Source organism: Ostrea edulis, chromosome 3 (genome assembly GCF_947568905.1).
Source record: "Ostrea edulis chromosome 3, xbOstEdul1.1, whole genome shotgun sequence".
Lineage (NCBI taxonomy): Eukaryota > Metazoa > Mollusca > Bivalvia > Ostreida > Ostreidae > Ostrea > Ostrea edulis.
In genome coordinates, this window is record NC_079166.1 from 33357703 (window position 1) to 33376499 (window position 18797).

The 18797-nt window shown below is 33.9% G+C and overlaps 1 protein-coding gene across 1 annotated transcript; it reads right to left on the reverse strand.

Annotated features, from left to right (window-relative positions):
* Positions 1–1551: 1551 nt before the first annotated feature.
* Positions 1552–14025, reverse strand: LOC125676536 (serine protease inhibitor dipetalogastin-like). The gene is made up of 11 exons (XM_048914390.2): positions 13959–14025; positions 13653–13730; positions 12459–12572; positions 12174–12271; positions 10982–11079; positions 9894–10055; positions 8187–8309; positions 6179–6292; positions 5817–5942; positions 5419–5547; positions 1552–1693 (listed from the first exon to the last, which is right to left on the reverse strand). Exons 1-11 carry the CDS (start codon positions 14023–14025, stop codon positions 1552–1554), a joined length of 1251 nt encoding a protein of 416 aa, XP_048770347.2.
* Between the last annotated feature and the right edge of the window lie 4772 nt (positions 14026–18797).

Below are 18797 nucleotides of genomic sequence, written 5' to 3' on the forward strand. Positions count from 1 at the left end.
ATGCTTTATTTCTCGACGTGAATTTAACACAGTAATTCTCAATCATGCCAATTCATTACATAAAAATGCACAATTTGGCCATATATGTAGTTAAATTCTACAAAAAAGTATGCTTTATTTCTCGACGTGAATTTAACACAGTAATTTGTAAGAAACTCACACTAATTATGTTACGATAAACTGAGTTCTTTTATTTATAAATGACTATAATTCCGACATAAACAAGGCTGCACCATTTCCACGGGAACTCCACTGAAATGAAATAGATAAATAAATAGAAATTAATAAATACAATGTGGACTAAATTGTCTGACTGATTAATTAGAGGACCGAGTTTAGAACGAAATGCATTTCTCTTAAAACGGTGGCGGATCTAGAGGAGGTGTTACAGTGGTTGCAACCCCGCCCCTTTAATTTTTTAAAAGCAAAAGTGGTCATTTTTATTGCCATTTCGGGTGTCTTCAACCCGGAAAAGGTTAAAATTTGGGACGCTTTTAAAAATTACCTGGTTCTGCTCCTGCATAGTATACTATTAACTAATATAGTATGATGTAGCGCTACATAGTATACTATTAGCTAATATAGTATGATGTAGCACTACATAGTATACTATTAACTAATATAGTATGATGTAGCTCTACATAGTATACTATTAGCTAATATAGTATGATGTAGCGCTACATAGTATACTATTAACTAATATAGTATGATGTAGCACTACATAGTATACTATTAGCTAATATAGTATGATGTAGCACTACATAGTATACTATTAACTAATATAGTATAATGTAGCGCTACATAGTATACTATTAACTAATATAGTATGATGTAGCTCTACATAGTATACTATTAACTAATATAGTATGATGTAGCTCTACATAGTATACTATTAACTAATATAGTATAATGTAGCGCTACATAGTATACTATTAACTAATATAGTATGATGTAGCGCTACATAGTATACTATTAACTAATATAGTATGATGTAGCACTACATAGTATACTATTAACTAATATAGTATGATGTAGCGCTACATAGTATACTATTAACTAATATAGTATGATGTAGCGCTACATAGTATACTATTAACTAATATAGTATGATGTAGCACTACATAGTATACTATTAACTACTATAGTATAATGTAGCGCTGCATACGATGCAATATATACAAGTTCAACAAACTTTCTCAAAGCATATAGAAATCGCGTATCCCATCACGATAGTCTTGTGCCACTCTGTATATATCCCATACGACATTACAACATAAAGGTATCAATGAATGATGAGCGTGGCGTGTCTGAATATATCCTTTTAATATTTTTTTCATGAAAGATGAAAATATGTTTCTTTTTTCCTGTATAAATCGCGTGATCGTTTTTTTTTTTTTTTTTTTTTTTTTTTTTTTTTTTTTTGCATTATGCGATTCTTAGGTGGACCGCTATTAAAAATTAGGACGTTATATGAAAATAAACATTTTACAAATTTCATAAAGACAAAATATTATCATGTTAATTTTTTTTCCAGACAGACAAGATGTTTACTTACGCACAATCTGCACAGCATTCGTTTGCATAGGTCACATTGTCGTGTCCACAGACAAAATTAAACTCATAATTACAGTAGGTACAGTAAGCTTGTATTTCTGGACACGGACAGCAAGTCTCACATGCAATCTCTACATCTCTATAATAAAAATTATAATAAAATTATAAACAAGAGTTCTCCAAGGCGGGACATTTCCCCATGCAATGAGTGTCTACATGCTTTTTCTACGAAGTCTCGTAGTGATCTTGACCTTTTGACCCCAAGAATTTTCCTCTCTTGATAATAAAGCTACATGTGAAGTTTGAAATCAATGGAGCAAATAAAATAGAATAATAATGAGAGGGACCCCCCCCCCCCCAAAAAAACCTACAAAACTACAACGCCACAACAATATGGCCTGTGGGGTGTCTACAAGTTTTTCCTATGAAGACCCGAAGTGACCTTGACCTTTTGACCTCAAGATCAATAGGATTTTCCTCTCTTGATAATAAAGCTACACGTGAAGTATGAATTCAATGGGACAAAAAATGTAGTCCGTAGAGTGTCTACAAACTTTTTTCTATTAAGTCCTGTAATGACCTTGACTTTTGACCTCAAAATCAATAAGGTTCATCCTCATTTGATAGTTTGGCGAATTTACAAGTTCGAACCCAAACGATTTTTTTAGCATTGAGTCGCAAATGTAATGCTGCATGCAGAAAATCGTCGTTGGTCTTACAAAAAATTACAATCGAGGTTGACTAAATCATAATTTGTTTGGGCTGTTATGAATGGTTGGTGATTTCACATGTGTATTCCTTGTGACAAAACCTTTCTTTGGGTACCATACTTCCTTTGCTCTATTTGAGGGCATACGTATACCCCGGTGCTGATGTGTTGACAGGGAATGCGTAATTGTTCTGTGTAATGTGACAATGACTGTGGTTTTGTAACTCTTGTGAAATTGATTTTAATTCATCACAACTCGTGTAGCCTACAGGTAATCGTCCACGGTTACCCAGAGTGGTCAACTTTGGACGTTTTTGTTTGTGTTTGTGTGGGTTTACCCAGATATGATTCACCAAAAATTTGATTCGATGAAAACTGCCTCATTTTACATATTTCAGTAATAACATCAGTATTTAATGATTTCAAATACTGTTTACCCTCAAAACAGGCACATGAATATGTGATTTTGGTGATTGATTAATTACTGTCTTCCTTATAGCCTATATTTCTTTACACTAAAATTGGTTATTCTCTTCTTTTGTATAAAATAAATGTTTTACATGTATTTGTCATTTACGTATATTTCTATGTCAAAGGTTGCCATCACTTTCACAGCTAATGCCCCTTTAAATGAAAAAAAAAATTGTACGGAATTTGAACATTTGGGGTCAAAATGTCATCGACTATTTCACGTTCACAGTGTTTATTCGCTGCCTGCAAGGAGAAATGAAAACTTTGATTTCTTCAAAGCCCTGTAGGGGGCCACAAGAAGCTAATGGGTTCACCTATTTATGTGCATAGAAATAGAATTTCTTGTCAATTAGAATTCACAAAATTATTTTCTAAATTGTTTTATTGTGTCAACCCTGTGTACTAGTATTGATTTTTACATTCGTTCTACAAATTTATTTAGTTATTTTCGACTGGTATATACATGTATGGTAAATGTTACTGATAACAAAGAATGTCCTAATCCGTGTGCTACATGTAAATATATGATGTACATGCACATTAAAGTTATATTCGACATGATGTTAATGGTTTGAAATTCAAAAATGAATTTAAATTTCATTGAATGGACATCATTATGCTAATTAAATCATAAACCGGCACTATATAATGCAGTTATTTTAGGCACAGATGTTTAAACGACAAAGATCTCTTTCTCTTTTTTGCTTGCTCTCTCGCAAATGATGTGCACGCAGTTGCGTACTTGCGTATAGGCTTCTACGTGTCTGTAGACAATCAAATTTATCCCTTTAAGATGAATACAGCTATTGAGAATGACTATTTTGACATACTTGTATATTCCGCAGTGCAATTCATTTTTTTGGGAACAATGCTGTCCTTTCTTGACCCCAGATTTAGTCAATGAATAGTCCTAACAGAAGCATGCGCTCTCAGCCTTTTCATTCCATTCTTGTGCAAGTGCAGACGAATTCCCCTCCACCATTAAATATTATGGTTGGTTTAAAGGTATAATTCTACTGTATAATTTTATAAACTCATTTTCTGCTGTGAGTTTTCTTTCAATTTCAGAAATCGTCATGGCAGTTAGAAACTGGTGAAGAAATCTATGGACTTGCCTTTGTCAATCTTTCTAACGTGTTGGTGCAATTTTGACAGAAAACCATTTGCTGAGGGATACTGTTGTCTCCAGGTCCCCCAGCTCTGATATGGTTTATTGAATATTTGTGAATGCTATGCTGCCAAAAGCTTACAGGTGGCAAGATCGGTGCATGGGGTATGAACATGCGAGTGGCATGTTAACGGTGAATGTTGTTTCAAATAATAAAGCCATGACAGTTCCGCCAATATGCTTTTGAGTATTTTTTTTTCAGGTCAGAGGTGGTTAAAATAAGTAAAGTACCCATTAAGCTGAAATATGTAGACATCAGCTTTATTCATGCGCATTGGTTATTTATTAGTTTTAGGAATTTCGAAATAACCCCCAAGATAGATTGATTTCTTTTAATATTGTACAGTATAAAAATTACATATATTTTGAGTACTTTTCTCGCATTTTGACCTCAAATGTCTGTCTACAATAAAACTGTTTTTACTTCTAACATAATTTCACTAATGTGATGTCTTTTGGATTATGAATACTAATATTTTATAAGGATATATATACCGTATATAAGAGACGGTGGGTTGCTTTGTTTTAAAATAGAACGCCTAAAGTTTATTCAGTGGCTCGTTAAAGCATTTCATTTAAAGTATGATTTCATCATCGTAAGAGTGATACATGTACTCATTTATTTTCATATATGATTGGTGTGTGTGTGTGTGTGTGTGTGTGAATAATAAAAAAAGCAGCTAATTCCAGATAAGAGATTTGATGCGTGATATAAATATTTAATAGAACATACCTAGAAGACTCACGTAGAGGTTCTAATATTTTTAAAATGATAATAATAATGATAATAAAATTTACATACATGTAGCGCCTTATACAGATGTATAAAACAAATTACTCTAAGGCGCTTTACAAGGGTAAGAAGAGGAATGCAACAATAAAACACAATTAAATGAAATCAGATGACAGTATGAGATCAGTTATTTTGTAAAAAAAAAAAAAAAAAAAAAAAAAAAAAAAATCAATTAACGGATAAAATCTTTAAGAAACATAGCGATTGGAGGAAAATATATTAGAAAAACAGATTTTAAAAAAGATGTTGATATGAAATGACAAAATTCCAATAGTGCAATATTCTAAATTTGGCCCAAACCCGTTGAAAAGTACACCTCGATAATAATTGACAGAAAGTGATAAATTATCCAGTAATCAAATTACTGCTTATTTGTTGTGCTTGTCATCAAGAAATTAGATTGCTATATAACGTCATTTAATTTGTAAATCATTTTACAACTTTCGGATTAAAATGTATACATTACTACTTTATGATATTATGATCAATTCAGTTTTGATCGGGCTTGGTTCAAATCTAAAAAATTGCAATATTTCTAGATCTGAATTTCGGCCATTTCATTTTAAAATCTTTTTGATAAAATTTCGGTGTAGCGATTCACCTTTTAAAGCGAAGTTGTCAGTTGTGTGATATGTGGAAGGAAACCTAAATCCAAAAAAAAATATGTGACGCTTCTTCTCAACAATACATTCATTTTTTATAAAATGATTTCCATGTACTTACGCGCACTCAGCTCGACATCTGTTAAGATAGGTTTTAGCGTCACTTCCGCATACTGGATCAGCCTCGTTATCACACTGACACGGGGTCATCGGACACGGACAAGAGATATTGCAGGCAATGCTTACATCACTGGAAGCGTAAGAAAAATAGTGTGCATTTTGTACACTATTTCAAGGTTGATACACATGAGAATAAAAAGTACAATTTTAAACGGGTGTTCGGATTGTTATAACAGATCTAGTGTTATGTATATGTATGTTTAGTACAATGGAATATTTTGGGGTCAGCGTCATACACGTAGTACCTAACAAATTAATGTTGATGAAGTTTATTGCTATGACTTTAATGTAATTCAGTCGTAAATAGTTAGATCGGTATTACACACTCAATAGACTCACGAGCATTTAGCTTTGCAAGCATTATCATACGTGACGTCATCCTCTCCACAAACTGGATCAAGGGTATCGTCGCAGGTGCAATCGCTCGAACAAGGACATGGAGCATCACATGAGATACCTACATTTCTAATGAAAATATGTAAAATTGAATGTAGTATAGTTTTAGAATAATTAAACCAAATGTACTGATATATCATTCTGTCTAATCTACGTCATCTTCCATCGATAACTACAACTCTTCCGGTACATTAAAGCTTGACTGTGGTTCTAAATTGGCAAATGACATACAGGTAGTATATACTAGAAGAAAACAAGAGCATATTATTTAGTTCAGCTTTGAACATAGTCGTGTAACAGAATACCTTTTAAGGGCCTCGTTCGGTGAAGAGTATGTCAAACCATCAGTTCCACACACGGTGGGCCCGGGGCTGGAAGGGCATGGACAAGTACCATTGCAAGCGAACTCTTCACCATCACTTAAATAAAATCACTCATTATATCGGCTTACAGTCTTAATTAAGTGTCCTCGAATTATGTAAGCCACAGATCCCTAAGTCATATTTCATACAGAAAATACTTTCATATGCATTTATTGATTCATGTATGTTATAATAATTGATGCTTGGAAAAGGTGAAGATAACGAACAATGATCAATTTCATAACTCCTATAAAGAATACAAAATTAAGAGTTGAGCAAACACGGACCCCTGAACATAGCAGATGTGGGATCAGGTGCCTAGGAGGAATAAGCATTCCTGTCGACCGGCGACACCCGCCGTGAGTCATTTATCTCGGTCGGGTAAATGGAGTAATCCGCAGTCAAAACCAATGTGTAGAGAAAGGTCTAACTTAATTATTAAGCTATTGTTAATCATGATGAAATGATTACACTATCCTCATCAAAATTGCTAATAGTTCATTATATTTCCGTATGAGTTTCATCGTTGAATTGTAATGAAATAAGAAACAGGTACAATGTACACTTTTGCTATTATTTGGTTTTTTGTTGTTGGTTTTTTTTTTTACATTATTTTCAAAGGTTCATAGAAATGAAAATGTAGTACATATACTGTTTTACTGCAGAGTGCCCAAGAAACAATTTCAATACGTACATGTAAGTATCTAGTCGAATCTGCTCTATGGTATTGACTATGACGTCATATAGATAGGTAGATTTTCCATCTTTATAATTATCTCTTTTTATTTAAAAAAAAAAAAATAGAACCATACATCGCTCACAGCCAAACTGAAGTATTTAAATACTGTATACAGGAAAATATTCGCCCCGTTTTATTTTCGCCTTTGTTGTCAGTGGGCGAATTTAAGACTGGTCAAATTGATTTTTCTTTTATATCTGTTTTAATACAACTGTGTCTGGGCGAATTTAAAACGGAGCGAAACCGTCAGCAAGTGTAGAAAGGCGAAAATAATACGGGACAAAAATAACCCCGTATTCAGTAAACATAATATAATTTTTATGGATATAAACAAATGCCATTCATGATGTGGTTTTCAGAGAGTTCATATAGAAATATTTGATAAAGGCGTTTTTGGATTTGAAATTTATGATGGTCAAAGAAAATACACATACTTAGCTCTGCACTGGATTAGTGAGGACGAGATCATGCGGGCGTTTTGTGTTTCCTGTTTTACTGTTCAATATTTTGTTAGAAGACTTTATTCTTACAAAAGTTTTGAGAAAGGTTTTTCAATAGTAGAGAAGTTCATGACATTGTATGGATGTTATACATAAATATGTCAAAATGAAGGGGTCAGTACAATTGAGTAAGTGGTTGCTTAGAAATATTGGTTGCCCAGAAATAAAATGAACATGCTGATGTTTTGAGTAGATGCTTCGAATATCAGTCCCAAGGTGAAGTTATAGAAAACTGGGGGGGGGGGGGGGGGGGGGGGGGGGGCTTCGAAGACGTGACAGTATCGTCACTGAAACGCTGACAATGACACCGAGGGTCGTAAGGTGCTGATGTCCCAACAGTAGCTGAAAGCAATCCAGCGGGTAAAAATAATGACAGGTAATTCGTTCTGGTCTAGTAAGCAAATATGTAAAAATAATGACTGGTTAATATTTTCTCCCGTCTAGTGGAGCAAGCAATTACTAGTATGTAAAAATAATGAGTGTTTAGTCCAGTCAAATAAATAACCGATAGTACTGCCTGCCCTATCTAATAAGCGTGATGCAAATTTACTACCATCGTGGCGATGGTGTTTCCCACAATAATCAAAACAAAAATATGTTAAAATTAATACATAAAATGAATTAACCGTTACAGGTCATCATGGACGATCGTTCTCCGAGTTTGCGACATCCTAAATCATGGCTGGTTTCTTTTTTTTACAATTATACTCACATACATCCCATTTTACAAAGATTGTCAAAGGTATTTCCTTTTACGGAGCAAACTGGGGAGTAGTTATTGTCGCAAAAATCACAACGACAATTAGACGTTCCATTGCAAAACGATTCCCATTTCCTGTTAAAGAGAAGGCAATCTTATTAACATGGAAATACATTATGTGAATTTAAACACAGGGATATTCAAAGACCAGCATTTATTGTGGACATCTTGATTGATGTCTGATGTATTAAATTTGTATTTTTATCGATTATGAATATAAACGCTGTGCTTGATATCTCTGTGTTCCTATTAATCGTGACACAGCGAAGGTTAATAAAGTTAATGGTGATCTATTCGCAAAGCAAAGGATAAGATCACTGGCTTTCCACCTTTCTTATTCATTTAATTTTGATTGGATAGTTTTTGCCATTTGTACACACCTATACCTTTGCGTGTGTACAATGGCTTTTTTTTTCTTCTTCGAATTTCATTAACATACCAGGTCTAATACTAAAAGTCATGTAAGGAATCGAATTCATTCTAGAATTGTATATCAACCATTTGAGCAACATCTATATAGCTAGTACTAGTACATGTATATGCACTAGTGTAAACGAACAGTCATTTGATGCTCAGGTTAACTCCATACTCGCATTATTTTCTTATAAAAGTATAGAAAGTGTATTTATTCCAATTTATTAGAATTAAAACTAATGAATTATCAAATAAGATATATAGGCAATTGTGCTTTTTAAGATTCGAGGCATACATAAACAGAATCATATATCAACGTTAGGAAATTGCAATGTTCATTAAACATCGTCACCACAATCTCACAAAAACTGTTATAACGATATAGTATTCATAATAACTTCATGAAATTGTTTCTCTACAAATTAATATACAATACGCCTGTGAAAAATAATCTATCGCACAATGGACTTGAGAAAGAATTCAATGAACACAGAGTTATTGCCCTTTGATTCAATATTTTGAAACATATAATTAATTATTCATATATAACTTAGACTTTTGAAATATTCTATTTTTTAACAAGATTTTTTTACAATAATTATCGAAAAAGACTCCAACAACATGTATGTTCCTATCACGCATACATTTTAGTAAATCATTGATTTTTCAAAATCTTATGACGTCACATGTGGGTGCAACTATTTTACATATGTTAATACATGTACTTAAAATCATTTTAGAATTATAGTATGGGTTACGTAGCGTGCGTCGACAAGGACAATATATAAAAACAATTTGTGAGTTCAAGTAGTAGTAACACACGTGAAATGATATTTATCTGATTTTCATTTTCAAAACTATGCCCATCCAAGAGAGTATCATGTCATCAGGTACTTCAAATCAAAAACTAGATTCTGTATCGGAATTTTATAGTACATGCATATGATGTTTCATTTACACGTACATGTGCAAGTAAGTATTACATACACACGTGTTTCAAGTAGATACAGGTATAGCACAGTAGTTGATCATTGAGGAAACTGTGATAGTGGACAGGTGTTTAAATATTGACGTTCAGGTACATGTATATAAAATCAGTAATAGCTGCAAAAGCCGAATTCTCCTTAAAATCAACCTAATAAAAATTGGAGCTAACTTATGTTTGATGTATATATCAGCCTGGTAAAATAAGTATATACGTGTACATGACTAAATAGTAACAAAGGATTAGGATATCGCACTCACGAAAGTATATCTTCGCACTCTTTTCTTTTAACGTTCTTGAAACAACAGGCATCGGGTTCTCTCGTGATTTTACATAGACATGGTAAGTCGTAGCAGAGGGGAACTCTCTCACCAAGCATCCACTCGGAAGAGCACTTTCCTCTGTATTGTACATTTACACCACTGTGAAATATAAACAATTTTAGTGATTTTTTCCCATAAGATTTCAGTAGATTGTAGGTTACCATAATCGTGAATGAAACGAAAAATTATGATAAATCATGAATTGATATTCATGAGGACTGAAATTTTTAGCCAAAAAAGGGCAACTAGCTGTTGGATATAAATGTTTAGTAAACTCCATTCTTAACCATTCATGAAAAATAATTTGACGATTGAAATCTGGATGGTTTGTTTATTGTTTTAGGTCCCATTGGAGGTTTTTCACCCATGTAGATCTCGAGGGGACCCGGGTTAGAGTAGGTCCTCAGTACCCCTTGCTTGTCGTAAGAGGCGACTAAATGGGGCGGTCCTTCGGATGAGACCGTAAAATCGGAGGCCCCATGTCACAGCAGGTGATTTTTGACCTAAGCATGGCGCTCAGGACCGTAGCAGTGAGTGTTCTTTATCGTACCAACACTACCGCGACACGGGACCTTTCAAGGTCATATCGTAAAGACCCGTAACTTTCACTTCTAATGCTGAGCGTTTAGCGAAGGAGAAATAATCACGTCTTAGGTTTGAGGCGGCCTTGGGATCGAACCCGGGCCCTAACCACTAGACTTCCAACAAAATAGACATTAGACTACCAACAAAATAAACATTTGTATGTACATTTGTAAATACGTTTGTACAATGCATAAGCACGTTCAATATCTACGAAATACCTTATTTCTTGAGATGTACAACATAATAATGGCAGTATAATATCATAAGTTTTTTACTCAACTGCATACATGTAACTCATCATTTGTTACATACAGCAACATTAATATACATATGTAATACCAATGTACATTTCTATGTACAATTCAATCGGAATTTCACAACATGCACACAGACTAATTTCAAAATAATGTCACATTAAATATTATGTGACTGAAGCTTACAGTCTTGCAGCATGGCAAGCGTTCTTGTATGTTTTTCCATCAGCACCACAGACACGCCCACTTCTCCATAGACAGTCAAGCCTGTTTTGAAGCTTTCTCTTGGTTTTTCGTATAGAACCTAGCAAGAATAAATGATAATGCATTTGCAGATCTAGAAGGGTGGGGTAACGGAGTTTTCACCTCCCCCTTTGTTTAAACAATGTTTAACAAAAAGGGCATTTATGCAATTTTGGGTTCTTTATACCCCTTTCCCCTTTATGGGCGGAAAAGGTACACACTCATTTGGGTCGCAACCCTACCCCCTTTGAAAATTGTTTAGATCCGCTCCTGACATGTACAGTTATATAAAAATAACAATGTTCTACATGTAAGAAAGTCGTAAATACGTCATTTTATTCATTGTATATGAATATACATGTACTCCATTGATGCTGGAAATTTTAGACTAACGCCGTGGATACCGTTATCTGATCCTGAGTGGGGGAACAATCACAATATTCTTAATACCATGTTAACTTAGGAAGGATCTTCGTCTGAATTCGGACGAATCAGAATATATTTAACAAATGAGCAAGGATTTTTGTCTGAATTCGGACGAATCAGAATAGATTTAACAAATGAGCAAGGATTTTCGTCTGAATTCGGACGAATCAGAATAGATTTAACAAATGAGCAAGGATTTTCGTCTGAATTCGGACGAATCAGAATATATTTAACAAATGAGCAAGGATTTTCGTCTGAATTCGAACGAATCAGAATAGATTTAACAAATGAGCAAAGATTTTCGTCTGAATTCGGACGAATCAGAATAGATTTAACAAATGAGCAAATACCGTAGTCTAATGAAGCTTCATTTTCCTGCTTCCTTTTTATTAGCTTACAAATTGTTATACGTATTTAAAAAAAATTCTCTAGGAAAACAAAGTATGATTTTCGATATCATGATTTACACAAATATTGCTTTATATCGCCATGTAAGTACCGCAGTATCGTGAATTTCTCCAAAGACATGCAAATCTCTTCCAAACTTTCCTGAATATTTTTTTGTTTTTCATACCTACAAAGACAAAACTGTACTTTAACATGTATTTGTAAGCGAAAAAATAGCTGCCAAATTAATATTTGCCGATTGTTACCAAAATACCAACAGCGAAAATCCTGCTTTATGTACAGTTCATAAAAATCACAATGCAAGACCGGTGTTTGTCAACATACCACATGTCCGCGCACTTCTCCAAAGACATGCTAAGCTCTTCGAAAACTTCCTATAAAATTTCCTATTTTTCATATCTACAAAGACAGAAAGAAACTTACACAAACAATACCTGTATGCTTATTGATTTTATATATCCTCTACAGGAAGTAGACAGTCGGCATCTGACATAAAGAGAGGCACTCACTGACAGGTTACAAAGATAAAACTATAGAAAATTTTAAATTTGAATTTTTTCATACATTCTGAAAAAAGATTTCATACATTTTTTATGTACAGTTTGTCTCCACTTGCGATTCCATTTCTGATTTAGTAGCTGGAAATATGATCTTTTATTCCACAGGTCTCGCACATCGTTGAATACCAGATCTAAGTATGCTATGAAAGAGCAATCTGTAAGCATTTTATAGCAGATGTCCAATACAATACACGTTTTCCTCATGCGAAGAAAACGAGTTTCACAAGTTTCATAAATATACATGTTCACGAAATGCATGTTTCGGTTTTGTTCCAAAATTTCGCAATCATTGATTATGTTTGAAGGGCCCATAATTCAATCGACTGCACGTTTCTTATCATGACGTCATACTCCTATGAATTCTTGTGTTACAATGTATGACCATATGATATGAATCACTATCCCTAATATGTTGAAACTGAACAAATCATTTTTTTTTGTCTTTAATGGATTTTCTCATGTGCACTCAAACCTTCAAAGTTCAAAGAACATTCCTAAAGGTATGGCAATGAGAGAAAAAATTCAGGTGATAAAATACTGTTTTATATTGTTTGTAACGTTTGTAATTTAAAAATTGCAGGTGAATTTCACTCATTTTAATTATTTCAGGGGACAAAATCCTTGGAAGATGTACATTTTAATAACTATGTAGAAAATATAATATAACAGAGCATTGCTAATCAACAGGTTATGCCAACCGTGAACACCGTTAACTGCAGTACAAGGCGAGTATTCATTAAGAAGCGAAGGTGAGATTATCCGAGAAAAGTTTGTACACTGACAAATAATCAAGTTTTTTCCTCTTGAATTTTAAACGTTTTGAACATTTTTCTTCTCAATATTTGGGAGAAACATATTCGGAAGAAAACGTTTATTTTAAACAAAACACGATTTTGCCTCAATTTTTATGCATTGATACAATCAAAAGAAAATTTCCTTTGTAAGATAAATGCATTGAAAACATTTTGCAAAATGTATTTTGAGTGTTGTTAATCATTATATATTTTGATAAAAAGTAAATGCCACCTATGATAAAAAGAATTAGAACATCTTGATATTGGTGTAAAATGAATTGGTATTACTTACATAAACTATCCAAAGTTCAATATAACCAATGCTGAACTACATAAATATTGCTACTGGGGGATTTATTTTGACTTCAATATAACATATAGTTCAATATAACCGACTTCAATATAAGTGGAGTGGACTGTACTTACATAAGGGTTTGCAGTCTTTTTCAATAGTTTGCTCTAAACATTTAAGGAAGACCTTGTTTTGTTTCCATCGAACGTTATCTGAAAATCCATACGTTCAACAATATAAAATTAGTCCAAATTTAATTCAACTCATTGCAAAATTTCACATCCCTGTAGTTTGTTAAGGTAGCTGAGTACATGTACATTTTTAACGCTAACGATTGAATCTTTAAATCTACGGTATCTTATTTCACACAAAAGCTCATCTCATCCAGTAATTTAAAAAAAATATATATTTATATAAAAGAAGAAGAAAAAGTCACTTACTTGATTTGCAGTGTAAAAGTAGAGACATCAAAATAAACAGAACTTGAGTAATTACTGATATATCCATATTCGTACCTTCGCAGTAAATGCGAGTGAGTCAGAGCTTGGAGAAAGTTAATATAATTTTACAACATGTTGCATCTTTAAACAATACAAATTGGTAACACATTTGCATGGTCTCAAAATTTCTATGAAGACTAAAATATGCAAGGGATAGACAGAAAGAATTCACCGAAGAAGAAAATGTTAAATTAAAGATGTTTTCATTCATAATTTAGGTGAGAGCGTGGATTTGAAGAACACTTCTTAGTGATAAGGAAATATTAAAAGCCCGTGTTAGAGTTTGCCTCATTAGGTAACAAAAGGGTATGAGCAGCTTTTGATATGTCCGTTTTCTTTGAAGAGGATTTTATGGCGCCATATGCACGAAGAAAAAAAATACAACGACGCGTCAATACGGAATACCACTCATGACCTTTATAATCACTTCTCGTACATACCGTCTGAATTTCCTACCGCAACAATTACTGAGTTACATGTAGGATAGTTTCTTCTGTATACCGTGCGCATTTTCTATCGCTCCATGTATATTACTGAACGAGTTAGGATAATGTCTTGTATATATCATGTGTATTTCCTATCGCTACATATACATATTAATAATTCAAGAAATAATGATAGCGATTTCGTGTATATTGCAGGATAACCTCCAAGGTCGAGAAATGCTGTTTTGAAATGTAAAAACCGAGGCTTTACCCGAAGCTTTTGGATTTCAAACAACATTTCGAGACTAAGGAGATTATCCTGCAACATATACGAAAACAAGAACTTTATTTCTATTCTACTACGACTCAGAAATATACAGCCGATCGTTTTCCTTTATAGCTACTAATTAGGTCACTGTGACGTCATGACGGTGGTCTACATTGTTTTTGCAGACGAAAAGGTGAGATAGTAAGGGCATTTTAAATCTATTTTGAAAAATATTTCAAGTATTTAGTTTAATGTTAGTTAACGGATTTATCAATTGCTTTGAGTACAGCTCAAGAAAAACTTTTCTGTGCACCGCCATGTTTACACGTGTATCGCTCTCGGAATGAGACGATTGGTTTATACTGAACGACAAATGTTATTCAGTCATTTATGTTTTACACATTTGATTGTTATGATTGTGAAATTGAATTACCAGTCATCGACTTTATTGTTGCATTAGCAAAACTCGAAGTGCAAGCGAGATGTGCATCAATTTTCTCATAATCAGTTAATACGTATGAAGGTATATTGTAGAATAATGACTGCGGCATTCTTTTGATCTTTGCAATAATAACCGTGGTAGAATTCTTCTATCATACTGTGTGTATTTTCTGTCACTCCACGTCAATTACTGAGTTAGGATCGCTCCTTTTATACATTAAGTATGTGCATTTCTTCTATATACTATGTTCGCATCGGTCTATACCAGTTACTGGGATTAAAAATATTGTCTGACTTGTAATGGTTTTTCAAGAGAGATAGCATAAAATTTATTGTGTTTATCATAAAGAGATGAACATAGAAATGATAATTTGTTTGGCCTAGGTTAAGAAGAATAGGTCATCTGGAAATATACATCTAGGATTGCGCAGCTGTAATTCCAACTCGTTCCAATATTCACCATGTCAATGTCAAACAAGATTTTAACCAAGCTTATAATTAGATTTTTAAACACTGTTAAATTATCGAAAATTACTTGTGTATTTGTACTTTTTGAATTACGCTCTGGGATTTTATAAGAAAACAGACGTAATTTTTAAAAGATACATTGTGATACAGTGTTTGTCATGGAGTATCGGAGGTAACACTGACGAAAATGTCTTAGTGTTTGTTATGCTTTAGAAGATTCCATGACACATGCAATACTGTGGGGGAGCGTTTGACTACAGAGAAACTACTGAAGTCTGACTTTTTTCCCCTTGGATGATGCAAGTATGAAGAAGTACGATATATCTCAGAATACAAACACCTGTTTTAAAGGGGAAAATGATAAGATAAGACATCGGATGTTGATTTTATTCAGCATGTCATTTTTAGTACATAGGTAGTATCAAATATTTGCATATCATCACACAATATTGACAGATGTTTTTTATTGGTACAATTAAAAATCAAATACAATGGGAAGCATGATTTCCAAAAAAAAAAAAAAAAAAAGAAAGAAAGAAAACCTATAAATAGGTATCTTGTAAAAATACAAAGTCTTACCGATGAGATTGGTTTTCACTTTAAAAGTGTTTCATCATCAACATCCTTTGTTATTAACCTTTGTCGTGCCTTCGCATACGTTTTGATAAACATGTTTATGGACCTTGGTCCTTGTTACATTTAAGAACTCTTACTTTTAATTGACCATAAATAGTATAATGCATTTCTCTGTACGATCGTCAAACTGTTTCTGTCGACAGATAGAGACAAATATTTTAGCCGGAGCCAAGCGCCGGTCGGGACCGTTTTTGATAACAAAAACTTTGGCAGGAACATCATCAGCTGTTACACGGGCAAGCCGACGAGCACTTTTTCTCAGAACCACTGAAACAGAAGAGTGTTGGAATTGTCAAAACAAAAACAATGTTACACAGCAACAATTATTTTTATGAAGATTAATTACGCATGTTTTTGGTTTTTAAGGATAATAAACCGGATGAATGAGCATATCATTGCATTTTGTTTTCATAAAATGCGTTTATTTATAGAGCGCCAAGTTCATTTACACTTGAGACCACACAACAGTGATGTTCTCTTGGATCGTTTCCATTTACTTCAACCTTTATTTGCATGTTACTATCCTTCATAAAAATCAATTCATGCACATTGAAAAAGTTAAGATAACGAATAGTGATCAATCTCATAATTCTTATGAAGAATACAAATTCAAGAGGAGGGCAAACATGGACCCCTGGATACATTAGAGGTGGGATCAGGTGCCTAGGAGGAGTAAGTATCCCCGTTGACCGGTCACACCCGCCGTTAGCCCTATATCTTGATCAGGTAAAGGGAGTAACCCGTAGTCAAAATTAGTGTGTAAAGAACGGCCTAACAATCGGTATAAAACAGGTCAGATAGCATTCGACCTAATGGCAGTTTGTATTTGAAGATTAGATCGTTATAACGACCATAGAATTAGCGAAATGCTGACTTTAAACGAGACCGTTGAAACCCATGTAACATCAAATTATTTGTCAGTAGTCTGCCTTAATTTAAAAACTGATCATCCGCAAAACATGCTCTTGCTTATCTAATCAGTTGAGAGAATTAAACATCATATGCAGGTGACAATGGCATATTGATACATGAACATGGGAAGTTAACGATGGAGAAGCTAAAGTCATCCTGTTTTTATAAAGTTGAGTTCTTAGTTTAATGTGTTTTCCCAAAACAAATATGAATTTTTAAAAGTTTTCTAGACCCTAGATATGCAACAGAAAAGACATTTCATGAAGATTGCTTACTTGCACTTGGCGAAACATTCATTCCTATATGTTGTGTCGTCAGACCCACATACGGGTTCATCATCCAAGCTTAAACACTTGCTGCATTCTGTCTGAGAGTACGCTAAAACGAAAGCTGGTACGAACATATCTGTGGGGTTGCTGACTGGATTGACTCCCTGGTTACAAGGGCAAACGCCATCACAGGCCTTAAAGACTCCTCTGTTCAAAAGAAAATATGCCTCGTTTCAGAAGACAGCTTTGACCATTGATGCACATATATCCGAGATACAGAGTAGGTAACTAATGCTGGGATCTTAGTCATAACGTAAAAGGTAGAATTGAATTAAAGAACTTCATCCAACTTGCAATACAATGAATGAGTTATTTCAAAACCAATGAATAAATTTAGATAAAGTGAAAAGTATACATATTTAGATTAAGGAGGCATGGGTTACAGTATACATATTTAGGGACGTACTCGCAATTAAGGAGGCATGGGTTATCGTAGACCTGGCCATCTACTCCGCAAACTGGACTGAAAAAGTTTCCGGGACAGGAACAAAATGGTGCCTCGGTGGCGGCAGGATATTGTTCTGTTGGTGTGATAAGTCCTGCTACGATGGGAACTTGATTCCTCTGGCAAGGACATTCGCCATCACAATCCTTAGCGATAGTTCCTCTAAAATGTAAAATATTCTTTTATGAATTAAATCATGGATTGACCAAGAAAAAGTAACAATTGAGAGTAAATTAATTCTAATTATCACAATATGCTTTGTAATCAAATGTCTTGTAACGAAATTCAAGCTATAGATCAAATTCAAACATTCATACACCAGTTCGCTTTGAAGACACTTTTAAAAATCCAGCTGAAGGTAGGTAAGTAGAGCGGAACAGCTAATTACCTGCAATCTCTTTCACAGTCACTGTAGTAAGTCATTCCGTCTACTCCACAAACAGGAACATACACCAACGGGCACATTGGACATAGATCTTGCATTGTGGTAGGGGCACCATTAACTAACGGGAAATCGGTAGGTGTGAAGGATGAAACTGTACCAACAGCATCTGATTAAAGAATTCATATATCCATAAAAGTGTGTATATATTTATATCTGAATGTGTGTTCAGTACAAAGCATAAATTCACGATATACATGTCCACTTGTTCCTTTACTAACAAAGACATGTTCACTGACAGACCAGTACACTTACTGACAGAAACATGTCTACTTACTGACAGAAACATATTTACTTTTGACAGAAACGTGTTCACTTCCTGACAGAAACTTCTTTACTTACTGACAGAAACATGTCTACTTACTGACAGAAACCTGTCTACTTACTGACAGAAACTTCTTTACTTACTGACA